Genomic DNA, 16,492 nt, shown 5'->3' with positions numbered 1-16,492 from the left:
TTCCACGCATCCCTTCACGAGGGCCTCAGGGACAACTATCATCAGGAAACAAAAGACAAGAGGGTGGGGGAGCCAGGACTCCCTAATGATTTCCAATTTGCTGTTAAAGAAGTGAACCTGCAGTGTTTTCTAGGTTTTTCGGAAGACGCACACCTATCTGTTAAATCTCAGATGGTAAGGCCACGAAAGAGGCATGTCTTCCAACGCAAGTTAGGCACAGAGAAAAAGCCACCCCGTGGGGAGTCAGTCCCCCACTCACCAATACTCGACACCGACTTTTAAACGGTTTTTTGGCTCATTTGGCTATATTTGGGGTGGAACCTGCCATCAGGAGGCAGAGCTACACGCGAACCTCAGTCCGTGCAAAAGCCGACCTTGCCCGCTACGCGCCCTAAGGAGCACGCCCTCGGAGCCGGGGGAGCTCCCCGACCCCCCCCCCCCCCGAGGGGGGACACACGAGTCACTCGCTCCACTGCCTGAAAGTCCGCTGGACTTTCCAGGCTTTGCTCTCAGCCGCTGCGCGTCCTTCGGGTCCCGGGATTCCGTGGCGGAGCGCACACGCGCGCTGTGCAGGCAGCAGCAGCGCTCCAAAACAAACAAACAAACCAAAAAATGAAATAAATAAAAACAAATAAACAAAAAAAAATGTGGGCAGTCATAAAGTTAATGTAAGGAAAGCCTGCTGTCCTCGGGGCGGTCCGTCCGTCCGGGCACACGCGCCTCCAGGGAAGCGCACGTCCTCCCGGGGGCCAGGTGCGGAGACCGCGCCGAGTGCACGGGGCGCTCCCCGCAGAGCCCGGGCGGCCGGGGTCACGGCGGTGCCCGGACGGGCTGCGGCACGTGGGGGAGGCGGCGGGGGCCTCGGGGGCCCAGGCGGTCACGGCGCCGGGCCCGCCACCTGCTGCCCCTGCCCGGGGAGGGCCGGGGCCGCGACCCACAGCGGCCGGGATAACCCACGAGCGCTCCCCAAAGCCCGGACACAGCCTGTCCCCGCGCCGCCCCGCCGCCGGAGGGCTGGGGGCCGCGGCAGGCCTGGGCGGGGCCGCGCGGAGCCCGACCTGGGCATCCCCCTTCCCCGGGGCGCGGGCGGGCGGGCGGAGGGGGTACGCCCTGGCCGCTACCTGCTGCTGGATCTTCCCGTCCTCCGTGACGACCCAGTGCGTCGTGGCCAAGGCGCCCCGCGCCGCCACGCTCAGCAGGGCGGAAAGGCTGAGGAGCCAGCCTGGGCCGGAGCCCGGCGGCAGCGCGAACCGGCCGCGGGGCCCTCCTGCCGCCGCCATCTTGCGCCCCCGGCCCGGCGGCTGGCCCCGGAAGCGGAAGCGGGCCCCCGCCGCCCGCCATGTTGGGGAGGTCGGCGCTGGAGGAGGAGGAGGAGGAGGAGCCGGGGCGGCCGCTGGCTTCAGGTCGGAGACCGCTCTTCTGTGGCTGTTTCCTGCGCGCGGTGCGGCCCCGCGGCGTGGGAGTCCGAGGGGGCTGGGGGTGGGGGGAGCCCCCGCCGGAAGGAGCGCCTCTGTGTGCGGGGCCAGGCGGGCCTGTATGCGCGCTTAATAAAACCGAGGCTCCCCTTTTATCTCATTGCTATTTCCGGCGCTGTCCTGCAGCCGAGAAGAAAGCGCTCGGGGAAGGGCTGGGCGCCGACCCGGGCGGTGGAGCGGGCGTCCCTCCGGGGGGGGGCGGGGTCCGAGGGGCGCGGGGGACGGGGCGGTCCTGGGGGGCGGGGCCAGGGCGCGCGCGGGGCGGGGCCTCGGGGGCGATCGCGGCGGGCAGGGTCCCTGGGGCGCAGTGGGCGGGGTCCGGGAGGGGCGGTGGGCGGGGCCAGGGCGCGCGGTGGGCGGGGTCCCGGGGGCGCTGGGGGCCGCCGCCGCCGCCGGGGGTGGGGGTGGGGGGGATGCCCGAGAGCCGCACACGTTCCTGGGCTACCCTCCTCCCCGCTGTCGGTGTCCCGCGCAGGCGGGGGGTCAGCCCTACGGCCCAGGGGTGGCGGGGCCAGGCGAGGTCGGCGGGGCCGCGGCCTTGGCACCGCCGGGCGGACTTAGGAATGCACATTCTGGGGCATGTGCGTGTGCAGAGGCGACCCCGGCGTCCTGGGATGCGCCCCCGCCGCGGGCCCCGCGGGGAGCCTGCTTCCCTTCCGCCTGAGCATCTGTGTCTTAGAAGTCAATAAAATCGTTAAAAGAAAAGACCTACAGAAGCGCGCACCTGGGCTCCGCTCCCGCTCCGGGCGGAGTGCCTTCCGGGGCAGCACTTGCTCGGGCTCCCCGCCTCAGGATCCCCGCCTCCGGGTGTGCGGGCCCCGCCGCTGTCCGCGCCCCAGCCTCGCCGCCTCCCGCGGAAGCAGGGGCCGCAGCGCTGCTCTTCGGGTTTGGTCTTTTATTTTTTATTTTTTTTTTATTATTATTTTTTTAATTTTTATTTATTTATGATAGTCACACAGAGAGAGAGAGAGAGAGAGAGAGAGAGAGAGAGGCAGAGACAAAGGCAGAGGGAGAAGCAGGCTCCATGCACTGGGAGCCTGACATGGGATTCGGTCCTGGGTCTCCAGGATCGCGCCCTGGGCCAAAGGCAGGCGCCAAACCGTTGCGCCACCCAGGGATCCCGGGTTTGGTCTTTTATTTGAAAGTAGCTTCTCTTAGAGGATGGAAGCCACGGACATTCCTGTCTTACCTGCCCTTGGCGTCTAGAGCCCTGCTAGGCGGCGGGTGGGGAAATGCAACCTCCGGGCAGCGTGCAGTCCGGGGGGCTGGGGGGGGCCTGGGGGGACACTGGGTGGGACCTGGGGGCAGTGGGGGGACACTGGGTGGGACCTGGGGGGCCTTGGGGGGACACTGGGTGGGACCTGGGGAGACACTGGGGGGCCCTGGGTGGGACCTGAGGGGGACACTGGGTGGGCCCTGGGGGGACACTGGGGGGACCTGGGGAGACACTGGGGGCCCCTGGGTGAGACCTGAGGGGGACACTGGGGGGGACACTGGGTGGGCCCTGGGGGGACACTGGGGGGACCTGGGGAAACTCTGGGGTGACCTGGGGGGACACTGGGGGGCCCTAGGGGGACACTGGGCAGCTGAAATACCGGTGATGGGTGCGGAAGGGTGCAGGCGGAGCAGAGAGCAGCCGCCCGGGGAGGGCTTGGAGTGGGGGGCCGGGGGCGGGGGGGTGCCCTGCGGGCGACAGACAGGCGAGCCCTACAGGTGAAAGGGGGACCAGCGCCAAGGGTTCCTTGTACGGGGTACCTGAGCGTCTAGGCACGGGCAGTAGGAAGCGACCCCGAATTCTGGAACACAGACGTGGGGAGTCAGTGTCCCCGCTCTCAGCGCCTTACCTGCAGTAAGTAAGTCCCCTTACCTGTGTCTGACGCTGCAGAGTCGAGGCACCGTCGTCCGCTGTTCAGTGATTTCACCCGCAGCGGCGCCGCCAACCGGGAACTGGGCCGAGACAGTGTAGCTAATGCGGGGCTGACCTCCGGCCCAGCTGACCCCGGAGCCTGAGCGTGGCTGGAGGGGGTGAGGAATCCGAGAAGCCCCGACATCACAAACGTGTGCCCTCGGCAGTTTCTCGGACACGCAGGGGCGTAAGGCTGGGACGCGGCGGGATCACGGCCGCCGTAGATTTCACAGCCACGCGCCCCTGCTTTCCCTGCCTGGCGCCCCGCTGCGGGGATGCTGCACTAGTGTCCTGCTGTGGACCAGACCAGCGGTCTCCTGCGGACTCCGTGTCCCCCAGGGATCATGTAAGGCTGGGCGCCTCCTTCAGGCTCTCAAAGTCAGCCCTTTGCCGGTGTGCCAGGTGTGCCCGGTGTGCCCAGTTCCCTTGCTGGCTGCTGACTCCAGGGCCGCCCACCATTCCTTGCTACCGTGGCCTTCTCGTCGTGGCAGTTAGTCCCTCAAGGGAAGCGTGAAAATCCCCACTGCGACTCTCTGCCTTCCTCCATTTCTGATCTCTGGGCTGTGACTGATTGATTTATAGATTTTATTTATTTAAAGATTTTATTTATTCAGAGAGACACACAGATAGGCAGAGAGAGAAGCAGGCTCCATGCAGGGAGCCGGATGCAGGATTGGATCCTGGTCTCCAGGATCACTCCCTGGGCCACAAGCAGATGCTCCACCACTGACCCACCCAGGCGTCCCTCTAGGCTCAGATTTAAAGGGCTCATGTGATTAGATAAGATCTGTCTGAATAATCTCGCTTTTGATTAACCCAAAATCAACTAATTTGTTAACCTTCATGATGTCTACAAAAATTCCTTCTTGCTGTGTATCATGATGTATCACAGGCATGATGTCATGTTCACATGTTCTGGCCACATTCAAGGGAGGGGATTTTATGAGGACAAGGATCACTGGTGGTCACCCTAGAATTCTGACTGCCTCGGGTCCTGGCTGCCAAATTCTGCCCCACTAGTCTTACTGAACTGTTCTAGGCATTGCACACTACCACATAGCAGTACTTCTGCTCATCCTGTTCCCAGCCTGAAATCCTTTCCTGGCTTTCCCTTTCCAGATCTATTATAAGGTACAGCTAGTCTTCTGGCAGGTATAAGGTGATCTTTCATTGTGGTTCTGATGTACATTTCCCTGATGATTAGTGATGGTGAGCATCTTTTTGTGTGTCTGTTGGTCAACTGCATGTCATTTTTTTTTTAAATGTTATTTGGGTCCTCTCTCTGCCCACTTAAAAAAATATATATTTATTTTTGTGCACATGTGGTGGAAGGGAGGGGCAGAGGGAGAGGGGAAGCTGACTCCCTACTGTGTGGAGCCCAGTGTGGATCTCCATCCCACAACTCCCGAGATTCTGACCTAAGCTGAAACCAAGAGCGCTCAACTGACTGAGCAACCCAGGTGTCCCCCTCTACCCATTTTTAAATCAGATTATTTGTTTCTTGTGATTTTTTTTGGTGTTGAGTTGTGTGAGTTATTTATATATTTTGGGTATTAATGCCTCAGATACATCATTTGCAAATATCTTCTCTCATTCAGTAGGCAGCCTTATCATTTTGTTGGAGGTCTCCTTTGCTGTGCAAAAGTGTTTTTTTTTTTTTTTTTTTAATTTCGGTATAGTCCCAATACTTTATTTTTGTTTTGTTTCTCTTGCCTTAGGAGACATACCTAGAAAGTGGTCTTGTTTCAGTCTTTTGCATGTAGCTATTTCCCCCAACACCATTCACTGAAGAGACTGTCTTTTCCCCATTGTATATTCTTGCCTCCTCTATTGTAGAGGAGATAAGAATACTGATAAAATGGGTTTATTTCTGGGATTTCTATTCTGTTCCACTGACCTATGTGTCTTTTTTTGTGCCAGTACCATACTGTTTTTAACTATTACAGCTTTGTAGTATGTCTTGAAATTTGGGATGGTGATACCTCCAACTTTGTTCTTTCTTAAGATTGCTTTGGCTATTTGGGGTCTTTTATGGTTCTGTGCAAATTTTAGTATTACTTTAGCTCTGTGAAAAAGATTGTTGGTGTTTTGATAGGGATTGCATTGAATCTGTAGATTGCTTTGGATTGTAAAGACATTTTAACAGTTCTTCCAGCCCATGAGCGTGGAGTATCTTTCTATTTGTTTATGTTACCTTAATTTCTTTCATAAGTGTTTTATAGTTTTCAGAGGACAGGTCTTCTACCTCCTTGGTTAGGTTTATTCCTAAGTATTTTATTCTTTTTGGAGTAATTGTAAGTGGAATTGTTTTCTTAATTTCTTTTCCTGCTACTTCAGAATTAGCATATAGAAACACAATTGACTTCTATGTATCCTCACTTTACTGAAATTATTTTTTACTTATTATAGTTTTTTGGTGGAGTCTTTAGAGTTTTCTATGGATAGCATCATGTTATCTGCAAATAGTGACAGTTTAACTTGTTCCTTACCAATTTGGATGCCATTTATTTCTTTTTCTTGTCTGATTGCTGTGACTAGGACTTCCAGTACTATGTTGAATAAAAGTGGTAAGAGTGGACGAGCTTGTCTTGTTCCTGATCTTAACAGGATATGCTCTTAGTTTTTCACCATCGAGTATGATGTTAGCTGTGGGTTTTTCATAATACGGCCTTTATTGTGTTGAGGTATGTTCCTTGTAAACCCAGTTTGGTGAGAGTTTTTATCATGAACAGAAGTTAAATTTTGCCAAATGCTTTTTTCTGTATTTTTTGAGATCATTGATTTTTATCCTTTGTTAAAATGTTAAATTTTTATCCTTTGTCAATGTGGTGTATCATACTGATTGATTTGCAAATATTGAACCATCCTTACATCCCTGGAATAAATCCCACTTGATTGTGGTGACTGATCCTTTTAATATATTGTTGAATGCAGCTTGCTAATATTATGTTGAGGATTTTTATGTCTATGTTCATCAGAGATCTTGGCCTGTATATTTGTTTGTTTTGGTAGTACTTTGTAAACTCCTAATTCTTTTTTCAGTTATATATTGTTAGCATCTGATGTCAGGAAGCATTTCCTATATAAATATACTTGTATCTTCCAGAAAGCTTGGTTAGTTTGACTTTTACTTACTATCTCTATAAAGTATAGAATTTTTGAAGCTAAGAATTAGACAATGGTAAAATGAACTTTCTGGATTATTTCCTCCTTTGGGCCATTTTATCTGAAAGTTGCAGAAAATCTCCATAAGATTTTATTCCTTAGAGAAAATACAAGATATAAATATACCTGAGAGAGTTAACATTCTGTTTTAAAATCTGGTTACTGAGGGACACCTGGGTGGCTCAGCGGTTGAGTGTCTGCCTTTGGCTCAGGGCATGGTCCCAGGGTTCTGGGATTGAGTCCTGCATTGGACTTCCTGCCTGGAGCCTGCTTCTCCCTCTGCCTGTGTCTCTGCCTCTCCCTCTGTGTCTCTCATGAATAAATAAATAAAATCTTTAAAAAAAAATCTGTTTACTGAATATCTTTTGCTTCTTGGTAAACCAACTTAAATTTTAGTGGCTTAAATGTTTAATTTTAAAACACAAGTTAGTTATGGCTGCAAGGGCTATAGAGATGTATCTCCCCAACAGCTATATGCAAAGTGAACAGGATTTTCAAAAGGGAGGCTGTGGATACCTAAATATAGTAATTTCATTTAGAAGTAGTTTGCCAAATAGATCAAGCAGTCTGCAGCATGAGGACTAGATGGATGAGGCCAAATGTCCAGTCAGCCCAGGGTTCTAGTTCACAGTGACACCAGGGCTGCTCTAATGGTCAGCTTCAAATGAATTTTCCTGATACAGATTTATCATATGTTAATTTATTAAAAGCCTTGCAGCTGTTAATATATTTGGGGAGGACAGTTTCTATGGGGTAATTGTATTGTGACCCTCCATTCTGTAAGTAGCTGATGGTCATCCCTGCCCCCACCCCTGGATTTTATTTCCACATACTCTCAAGTTTCAGTATCCTCACTTGATGACAAATCCAGGTTCATTCTATTCAAACCTTTTTTAAGTTTGTGCTTTTTTGACCTCATCACCTTATTAACAAGCTAGATTTTAGTTTTTCCTCATAGCAATACCATCCCCTCCCCTTTTTAATTTGGTCTTTTCTGTTCCTTTTCTACTTATTTCTTGAGAAATAAGTGAAGCTGTATGTAATATTCTATCGAGGCCTTGTCTCAGATCTTGTTTGTAATATCAAGTCTTTATGACTAGAATTTTACTGGATTTTCTTATTTGTGATTGTATTAATTAGTTTTAGAGAGTAAATGTACAACTAGGAATCTACGATTTCTTAGATTTTTGATAAATTAGATTTCATTAGTCTAAGTTTTAGTTTCTATCACAGTTGTTAGAATTCAATCTCATTTGCTGTTTTCCACTCACACAGAACTGCTTTGAGTTCTTCCTAAGGGTCCTAACATGGGGAGATCATGTTGCCTGGGGAGCACACAAGTGGATGGTCCCGTACCCAACTTGGAGGAAAGGCTAGCTTCCTGGGGACAGTGAAATCTAGTCTGATCTGAAAGATGAATCTGTTAGCTGGATGAATGGGGGTGGAGTATGGGGTGGGGGTAGGTAACAGTGATTTTCCAGACAGAGGGAATATGCTTCAGGATCAGAGAGCACAGTGCCCTCTGAGTTATTGAAAGTAGTTCCTTGTCATAGATGAGGAATTTAGGAATCCAGCGATTGAAACTAGGAATCTAAAAGCTTTAGGATAGCCCCTGGCCCTCATTTTTATTGTTTTATTTTAGTGCAGCCTGGTGCTCTTAAAGCCAAGTGTTCTGCAGGTTTTGTTGCTTCCATCTCAAATGCTTTTCCCCGACATCTTCACTAGGCTGGCTCCAGATCATCATCCAGGTCTCAGCTCAAAATACTTCTTTTGGGACGTTTCCGGTTTTTTTCTATGCTAAGTCACACTGGAATGCTTGTTTTCAAACTATTCCTCTCTGAAATCGGCTTATTTATCAGGCCCTGCACAATATGATGTGAGCTCCCATGAGTTTGCCTCTGTTGTTCACCACTAAATTCCCAGAATCTAAAACACTGCCTTTAAGTTTTTATTGAAAGCTTACTATGTAGCAGGTGCTGTTTTAGGTAGCTCTGATTATCAGTGAGTAAATACAGAAATCCTTACCTCTGTGGCGTTTGAGCCCCATTACATTCTATCAGGGAGAGACGGAATGAACATTACAAGCAAACTGTACAGTGTTAGAGGTTCGCAAAGGCTCTAGAGGCCATGTGGTAGGGTAAGTGGGATTTGGAGTTTTGGCAGGACAGAAAGGGGTATTGCAGTATTTAAGATTCCTTGAGAAGGTGATCTTTGAGCACCTGAAGGAGAGACAAATAGATCTAAGAGAGTGGCTAGAGGGAACAGCTGGTGCAAAATCCCTGAGGCAGGAGTGTCTTTGCCTAGCCTCTAGGAAGTTAACTGACTGGGGCAGTAGGATGGGGAGGAAGGATGGCAGCTGAGGGCAGGGATGAAAGGCCATGGCAGTGTTTTTGATTTATATTCGGAAATGAGCCACTGAACAGCTTTAATAGGAGTGGATCTCTGCTGTCATGTTTAGAACAGGCTGTAAAAGAGTCAAGTGTAACAGCAGGGAGATCAATTAGAAGGCCGTTATGAAACTCCAGGCAAGAAATGACGGACACAGAGATTTGGCCGTCTCGGCATACATGTGCCAGTAAAGCTGTCGGCCTGGATGTAATCACCACGGGAATTATCTTTTCTGATCCATTTAAATTTTGGCATTAGGACACTCCTACCCATTCTTGGTGCTACTTCAGGAAGACTTTTAGCAAAGACTGGTAGTTAAGAAGTTCCGACTTGCTTTATGTATTAACTTGAAGATGGAAGTTACTTATTTCATAATGATTTGGCAAATATGTATCTGATGTTTGCTTCAATAAAAATAGCCAAATCCTTTTTTTTTTTTTTTCAGAAGAGTGTATCGGCTTTTAAAAATACATCTCCAAAAAGAATTAAAGATAATTTGCAAGACTGAGCTCCTTGAAGGGAGAGCCATAACTTGTCCATCTTTTATTTTCATGGTCTGATACACTGCTTGGCACAGGAGAAGCGATCAATGTTTAATGGAGTCATAATCATAACACATCAAGACACAAAACAAAATTACAAAAGGAAATTTATTTCAAAAGCATAAGGGAACATTTACATTTGAACAAGGTGAAAACAGGTGTCTTGCAAAAAAAAAAAAATCATGGCATGAAGTTTTTCTTTCAAATTTTTGAAGCAAAAATAACCTAAGTTGTTGTGCACTATTGCCTTAGGAAAGGTAGAGGGAACAATGAGGTGGTAAAGAAAGGAACACAGTCAACTCAGTATCAAACTTGAGAAGGTAAAGTCACTTCTGCTCACCTCTGAGTTTACAAATATGCTTTAAAAAAGAAAAAGAGGAAAAGTTACATTTAATGTTCAAATTTATATAACTGTAGTCCCAATACAGTTTCTGTACTTGAAATGGCTTTAGGCCACGGCTGATGCCTCTGAGGTCCAGACTATCTGGTCACAGTTTTCAAATGGCAATTCCATGTTCCTATGTCTGCTCAGATTCCAAGGGAGCTTAGGTTCAGCTCATACTCTTTTGGAATGTTTTAGAGATTATTGCCACCACTCCATAGTCAAGCTGACCAACTTCTTTTGCTCACTTGTATCATTCTAGTCTTTAAAAATATTTTCCCCATAAACATGTGCAGTAATTCTAACAAAGGGGTGTTACTTTTTTCCCCAATGTAGAGGTAACAGTAATGAAGACACCTGCATTAGAATCACAAACTATTCCTCAAAAAATATGTCAAACTACTAGAAAATGTCATTCAGGCATTGAATTTGAATAGCAAACTTGGGGAGGGAAGATTAACTGTGGAACAAAAATATATGAAACATTCGAATGCAGAGCAAAGGGCCTAGGCTACTAAAAAATGCCCATGACATTAAACACTCCACAAACCCCCCGTCTGTTGTTTTAACCTAAAGGTTCTATTAGCTAACTTATACAATAATTTTGATTAATAACCTGAGAAGTTAAAATCTTGAAAGTGGCAAAAGCAAACCGAGAGAGCATCCCTTGCTTATTGGTACACCATGTTTTCAAGTCACTTTTCCTGGGTTGCCCTGGTTATTAAATCCCCAAATTCTAAATTATTCTATCTCATCCTGTAGAAACCTATATGTACATCAGATTCAATATTTTGGCTGTATTTCTCCAGCAGGGATCTCCAAATTTATCTTTGAAAATGCAGCCTTTGTTTATTTTTAGTTTTAAATAACAATAATCATGTAAGTGCAACTGACTCAAAATCCCTCACTACTGGGAGGAAAACCTAGGCAACAAGTTAATAATGGATTCAGTCTCAAAAGGATCATCACCGTGTCAAAGACTACCCGTTCCAGGAATTTTAAAAAAATGATTTATGTTGTGTAGTCAAGTTTCACAGCACGCATGTATATATACACACACATATGCACGTAGGCTTATGTACGTATGTATATTATACATACACATTTCTATTCAAATAGATCCCATAGTCAAAAGTTTATATCACAACATATGGAGAAGAGTTAAGTAAGCAGTGCAAAGCAACCTACTTCCTCCTCAAAATGCAATGTCATTTCTACATTTTAAGAAAGCTGGTATTTTGCTTTTATAACACTAGGTAGAAAATGCCTAGCAGCTTTATTATAATTAACAATGAAAATAAAATGTTAATGATTGACCATGACTCTTCTCCATATATTGGGGGGGGGGGGAAGAGGGTAGAGGAAATCAGTAACCTTTCAACTGATCATCTTTACCAGTTATCAGAAATAGACTGAATTTCATTACATTTTAGTCTTGAATAGCTTTCAGTAACAAATTACCAAGATGTTTGAAAGTAAAAGATTCACAATATGAAGTCTGAGTAATGATGATATTGCAAAAACAAGTCAAGATCGTGGACAAAGCATCCAAAAATATCACTGTGGTTTTTACCTTGGACACAACCATGGTCTGTTACAAAAGTAGATCATACATACAAAGGTATAAAGAACATTAAGTTTTTAGCTGAAGGCAGCAGTCCTTTTAAAGGGACATCCCCGGCAATCCAATGAGTAGTAGAATTTAAGTATATTAAGCTCATGACAATGCTGAAGAATGCGATGTCTTATTCAGTAGAGTCTTCCCCGACTACGATTTCCTCGTGCTCCCCAGCCTCGGCCACCTCTACTTCCCCTGAAGGCTCCTCTCTGCTCTACGAAAAAGCGAACAAGGGTTTAGGTCCTGCTCAGGACTTCATGGCACAGCAGAAACAAGAAATGGAGCTCGTAGCTTTGAGTGTAGCAGTCGGCTCTATAAAAGCGGCGCTGGTATTACGCTAGTCTACAAATTCAATCTGTACCTAAAACCAGGGCAACGTATATACTAAAGCACATATGGCAAGTTGTCAAAGAAGTTCAGAGTTGGTACCCAATTATATGTATCCCACTACCAAGATATCTCAAGATGACAATGTTATGACTACATTTCTTTGTTCTTTATTTTGATGCCTATCACTACTAAAGATAGTTAAATGATAACAAATTCTATATTTAATATGGAATTAGCAAAAAGGCCATTGGCCTTCCAAAGATTGTGCTACAAATGCAAAATGTCTTAAATTATCAATGATCAGTTTTGAAAAATTAGGCTAGACTGAAGAACGTACTTTTCAAATGCAGTGAATAGGCAATTTGTTATGGTCATAATATTTCAAGCACCTGGACTCACAAAAATGCAGATATAAATGCCAACAGCTTTTCTCACTGCTTTAATCAGCTGCTCAGAGTACAGCCAGAAAGGTGATTATGTATACAGTGTTTAGATCACGGATGTAAATTAAGTGTATCTTTTGCAGAAAAATTAAGTCACTTGTGTCACAGAGTAGAATGAGTCTTTGATTCATTCATTGGTTACTCTCTCTTACAGCTCCAGAGAAATATTCCTTAAAGGAGTCTTTCTTTTCTGGAAAAAAAAAAACTGATTAAAATTATCAGCCAGGTTGGACTTTTTATCATACATAACAAAGAGTCTCAAATTTCTAATTCCAGAGATCAAATCTCTTCATTGAACTTTCAAACTTCCTCATTGTAGCAATCCTGTTAGGAGCAATAAAAACCACCTGGGATTGCCAGTTTGGATCCATAATGTCGGATGCTTATAAAATTCCTATTAAGTCCATGTTGCAATCTTTCTTTTTGCCATTATGGCTAGAAATATAGTTACCTTATTTGGGTAATGTTTTAATCTTTTTTTTCTTTCTCCAGCAACCCTGAGTTAGAAAACTAGCCCTTTCCCCAACTTAGCCAATATTTATGTTTAACAGAATGGGATCTGACTCAAAGTCATGGTCACTCTTTAATGTCGTGGCACATTCTCCTAAGTTGAACACTTTGAAAGCCGTGTAAATGAAACCACCATATTTATTACTCCCTGAACATATCCAGAAAATCATAGGTGGTCTGAGGGTAAGATGCTCCCAGTAACTGATGCAGGAACTACATCAGGGAGTATGTAGGCAGTGAGACTTGCATTCTTTTTTACTGTTTAAGACCTGGCCTCATCCATGCATATGTTGGCACATATCCTCCCAACTGTACTCATTATAAAAACCATTTCAGTTAATTTAACAAACCACTTAACAAATTAACATCTTCATAGATATCATTATTACCTAGAAGCTAACTGACTACCAAAATTGTTTTTCAATCAATACACAGAACTGAGCTACCCTCAATTGTTCAGCTATATCTAATGAGTACGTTACCCACACTGTAAAAACATGTTGTTTGATATGGTTATCTTTTCTGTGCTACTTCTTTTGGATCTGCAAGGGATGCGGCCATTTCTACAGTTCAGGGAATCTCCAAATACTCTTTTTTTGAAGGGCTCCATCCTGAGGCACCATTCACTCTGCACTTTCAGGATCTTTGCAGTGGTTTCAAGCTTACATTACTAACTTGAAAAACCACTGCTTTCAGTTAAAATTATACTTTATTTTTACATTCTAAAAAGGTAAAAGATGAAGCACACAAGTCACAAAATATAGCATGTTTAGTACTTCTGGGTTACTGGACAGCTCTGTATGCAGGAGGGAAAACTAACCATGAGTAGGTGTTTGTAAATACTTTGATTGAAAATGTACCAGAAAGTTAACTGAGAGACCTTGATTAGTAAAGTGATAAACTTGGATAAGGAAAAAAAAAGTCTATATATGCCTGCCTGTACTCAAAGATCAAACACCAAATCTGGTTTCTCTTCCATGATGATGAAGTTCAGGCCTGTGACACTGGCACCATCTATTTCTTTCACTGTAATAGGACAGTATAGTAATACTACCTGGTTTTCTAATAACCAAAAAGAATCAAGTTCCTAACCCCTCAGCATACATGTCTTAAACAAAAACAAAACAAAAAACCATAAAGCCATACAAGCAGTCTTTAGAAAAAAACAAAACGTGAGCTTGGCTGACACAGAAAAGTGAAATTACAATGATCGTGCTAAATGTGGTTAAGAAAATCCAAGCATTAAATGACAGTAAGAACACAAAACATGTTCTCCCCTCCAATTTTGAGGCAATGACATCCAGAAAAAAAAGCAACATGCTTCTTTCTTTGGGACACATTCTCAGTTCCCTAAGATAATAAAAAAGATGGAAGAAAACTTGATGTAAATAGGTCCACCAAACCTCGTCTCTAGGATCAAGAACTGTTTTCAACTGAATGAGTGAAAGAAAGCCAAGAAAACTCTTGAAATTGCTACTGTGAGAATACTATAACCTATTAACATTCAACTCCAAAATGTAAAATGCTACCAGAAATTTTGCTACTTTCCAATAAAAAGTCATTGTTCAGTTTGTTTTGTAATTCTGTTTATGACCGCCACCCTAAATAACAAGATCGACCCTTTTAGGAATATTAAAGTGGGGGTGTCTGGGTGGCTCAGCGGTTAAGCATCTGCCTTTGGCTCAGGGCATGATCTTGGAGTCCCAGGATGGAGCCTGCTTCTCCCTCTGCCTCTCTCTCGCGGTGTGTGTGTGTGTGTGTCTCTCATGGATAAATAAATAGAATCTTAAAATAAAAAAAGGAATACTAAAGTGCTGTTATTATCAGACAAAAACGACAATTCACAGGCATGTTTGTTCTGCCCTTGTTACTTTGAGGACTATGAACTGAAGTTGTAAGGGACTCAGATTTTCTTTACTGACAGTGAAAAACAATTACAAGCAAAGGCTTTGCATTTTTCCCATCTCTTTTTCACATGTACTGTGTCACTGGATTCTCACTACCAGGCAGGCAATGAGCTTCATAGCGCAGAATCCTCATGGAACCTCCAGAGTAACTCACCTGCCTAAATGACAACACAATTCCTCTTTGTATTGCCATAGCTCCTAATTACTTTCGTTTAACTCAAATGAGGGTAGTATTGAGAAAATAGTTGATTTTAAGAATAATTCTGATAGACACCACGTTAAATCATACAAGTGAAAACAATCTTTGTTGCAATGAAGTAGTAGAATCCTTTCCATTTACAAAATGTTTTCACAGATATTCTCTCCCCCCTTCTTACTTGAAGTTTTTAAGAGTTCTGTGTTATCCCTATTTTCCAAGTAAGAAAAGAGGCTAAGAAATGCACATTTACATAACAAGTAAAAAGAACTCAGTGATCTTTGAGTGGAGTGGAAGGGTCATTTCACAATCTAAAAACTGCCTTTCTATAATCTGTTCAGGTATTAAAGGAATTTAGCTTTTGCACGAAGACTTTAATGTCATGATTATTTTACCTTGGAAATGATTATAAAGAGTATGTGTTTCAGAATGTGCTTTAAGAATAATTACTGCAGAATTAATTCTGACTGGTAAGACCAGTCATAAGCATATGTGGTTGTATTATTAACCTCGGTCTTCTTAAAGCAGGATCAAGGAGCGGACTTGGTGATATTTTCATCCATTCTTCTTTGAAAGAATCTATGAGGGTGTAAGTCAAACGAGCCAAACCTCGCTTCTTCCACAGCAGCGGGAGAGAAAGGACTAGTGGGAAGCTTTCCTGGCACCAATGGCTAACGCGGAGAGGGAGTCTGCACTCTGGGCAAGAGGGAGAGACTGCAACAGGACACATCTTCCTTGCCAGATGACACTCTTAAACATTTGATTCCACTTCCATGCATTCTCCTTTTGAAATACTTAAGAAGATGGAAGGACAAGCAGGAGGCAGATAAGGTCTAAGAGGGATCATTAAGATCACCACATCTGTCAGCAGCTGTATCTACTCCCGAGGGAGAATGCATTCAATGTCTTGTCTTGAAGTTACAAGGAAAACCAAGAATGGATGCTTCATGCCAACTTCCATTGTTTTGTTCCTTCCTCTGAATACAAGAGGCATATTTTTCTAAGTTCTTTTCTAAGTATTGCATGCTCAAGTCAGTGAGCCCAACAGGGAGGGTTAGATAGGAACAGGGGAACTTGTTACCCCAATGGCTCTAGTTCCCCAAGCTAACTCAGAAAAGTCAGTGGAAAGAGGTATATGTTAGTATAGATCATTATTAAAATCAAGTATGACACAATTTCTGCCTAATTTCTCATATTGCTTGTACCCAAACGGAAACGCTCACCATAATTAAAGTTGCCCAAATTGCTGCTATATTTCCCACTAGGAGGATTATATATCTGCCTGGCATCCCTTTTTGGTCCTGCTGGAGATTTCTTGGGTGGTGAACCGGAAGTTGTATCTTCATTGGCTCTCTTTTGCCTACAATGGTAAGAACGGCAATAAAAAAATTCTATTACCGGACGCTATTAATACACTTGTAATTTAGTGTATCACTCACAAAAGACATCCTAAAGATGATACTCATATCAGAAAAAAGGAAATACCTTTTGAGTTATCAAATTATCTGTGCCTTAGTTATACAGACAATACCAGAGGTCATTTACAAGGCTTTAAAATAATCTGGAATATGTAGCTACAAAGACTGTAAGGGCAAGTGACTGAGTTTGTAAAACTTGTCAGAAGTCTAGT

General features: G+C 44.9%; 2 protein-coding genes and 1 long non-coding RNA gene across 7 annotated transcripts in view; 1 reads left to right on the top strand and 2 right to left on the bottom strand.

Moving 5' to 3' along the window:
- TTC17 (tetratricopeptide repeat domain 17) overlaps window positions 1-1,304 on the bottom strand; it is a 116,470-nt gene extending 115,166 nt beyond the window's left edge. For 2 of the 3 annotated variants that reach the window (XM_072791179.1, XM_072791180.1), the window contains exon 1: window positions 1,122-1,304. In XM_072791179.1, the coding sequence (XP_072647280.1) occupies window positions 1,122-1,280 (159 nt within the window). In that variant the 5' untranslated portion in view covers window positions 1,281-1,304. The remainder of the gene's footprint in view (window positions 1-1,121) is intronic. The other variant, XM_072791178.1, reaches the window with a different exon arrangement.
- A 5-nt stretch (window positions 1,305-1,309) lies between these two features.
- LOC140612931 (uncharacterized) lies at window positions 1,310-16,264 on the top strand. The gene is made up of 2 exons (XR_012014053.1): window positions 1,310-1,403; window positions 15,391-16,264. It is a non-coding gene; the product is annotated as an uncharacterized lncRNA (long non-coding RNA).
- API5 (apoptosis inhibitor 5) overlaps window positions 9,567-16,492 on the bottom strand; it is a 28,913-nt gene continuing 21,987 nt past the window's right edge. The window contains exons 13-14 of one of the 3 annotated variants that reach the window (XM_072791181.1): window positions 16,086-16,222; window positions 9,567-11,690 (exon numbers count right to left, since the gene is read on the bottom strand). In XM_072791181.1, coding sequence (XP_072647282.1) covers window positions 11,608-11,690; window positions 16,086-16,222 — 220 coding nt within the window. In that variant the 3' untranslated portion in view covers window positions 9,567-11,607. Of the gene's footprint in view, window positions 11,691-12,290; window positions 12,440-16,085; window positions 16,223-16,492 lie in introns of those variants that run through there. The other 2 variants (XM_072791184.1, XM_072791182.1) reach the window with 2 other exon arrangements.

The sequence above is a fragment of the Canis lupus genome, chromosome 21, assembly GCF_048164855.1.
Source record: "Canis lupus baileyi chromosome 21, mCanLup2.hap1, whole genome shotgun sequence".
NCBI classification, from domain to species: Eukaryota; Metazoa; Chordata; class Mammalia; order Carnivora; family Canidae; genus Canis; species Canis lupus.
The sequence above is the reverse complement of the archived record's forward strand: the minus strand, read 5'-3'. Positions and strand labels throughout refer to the sequence as shown.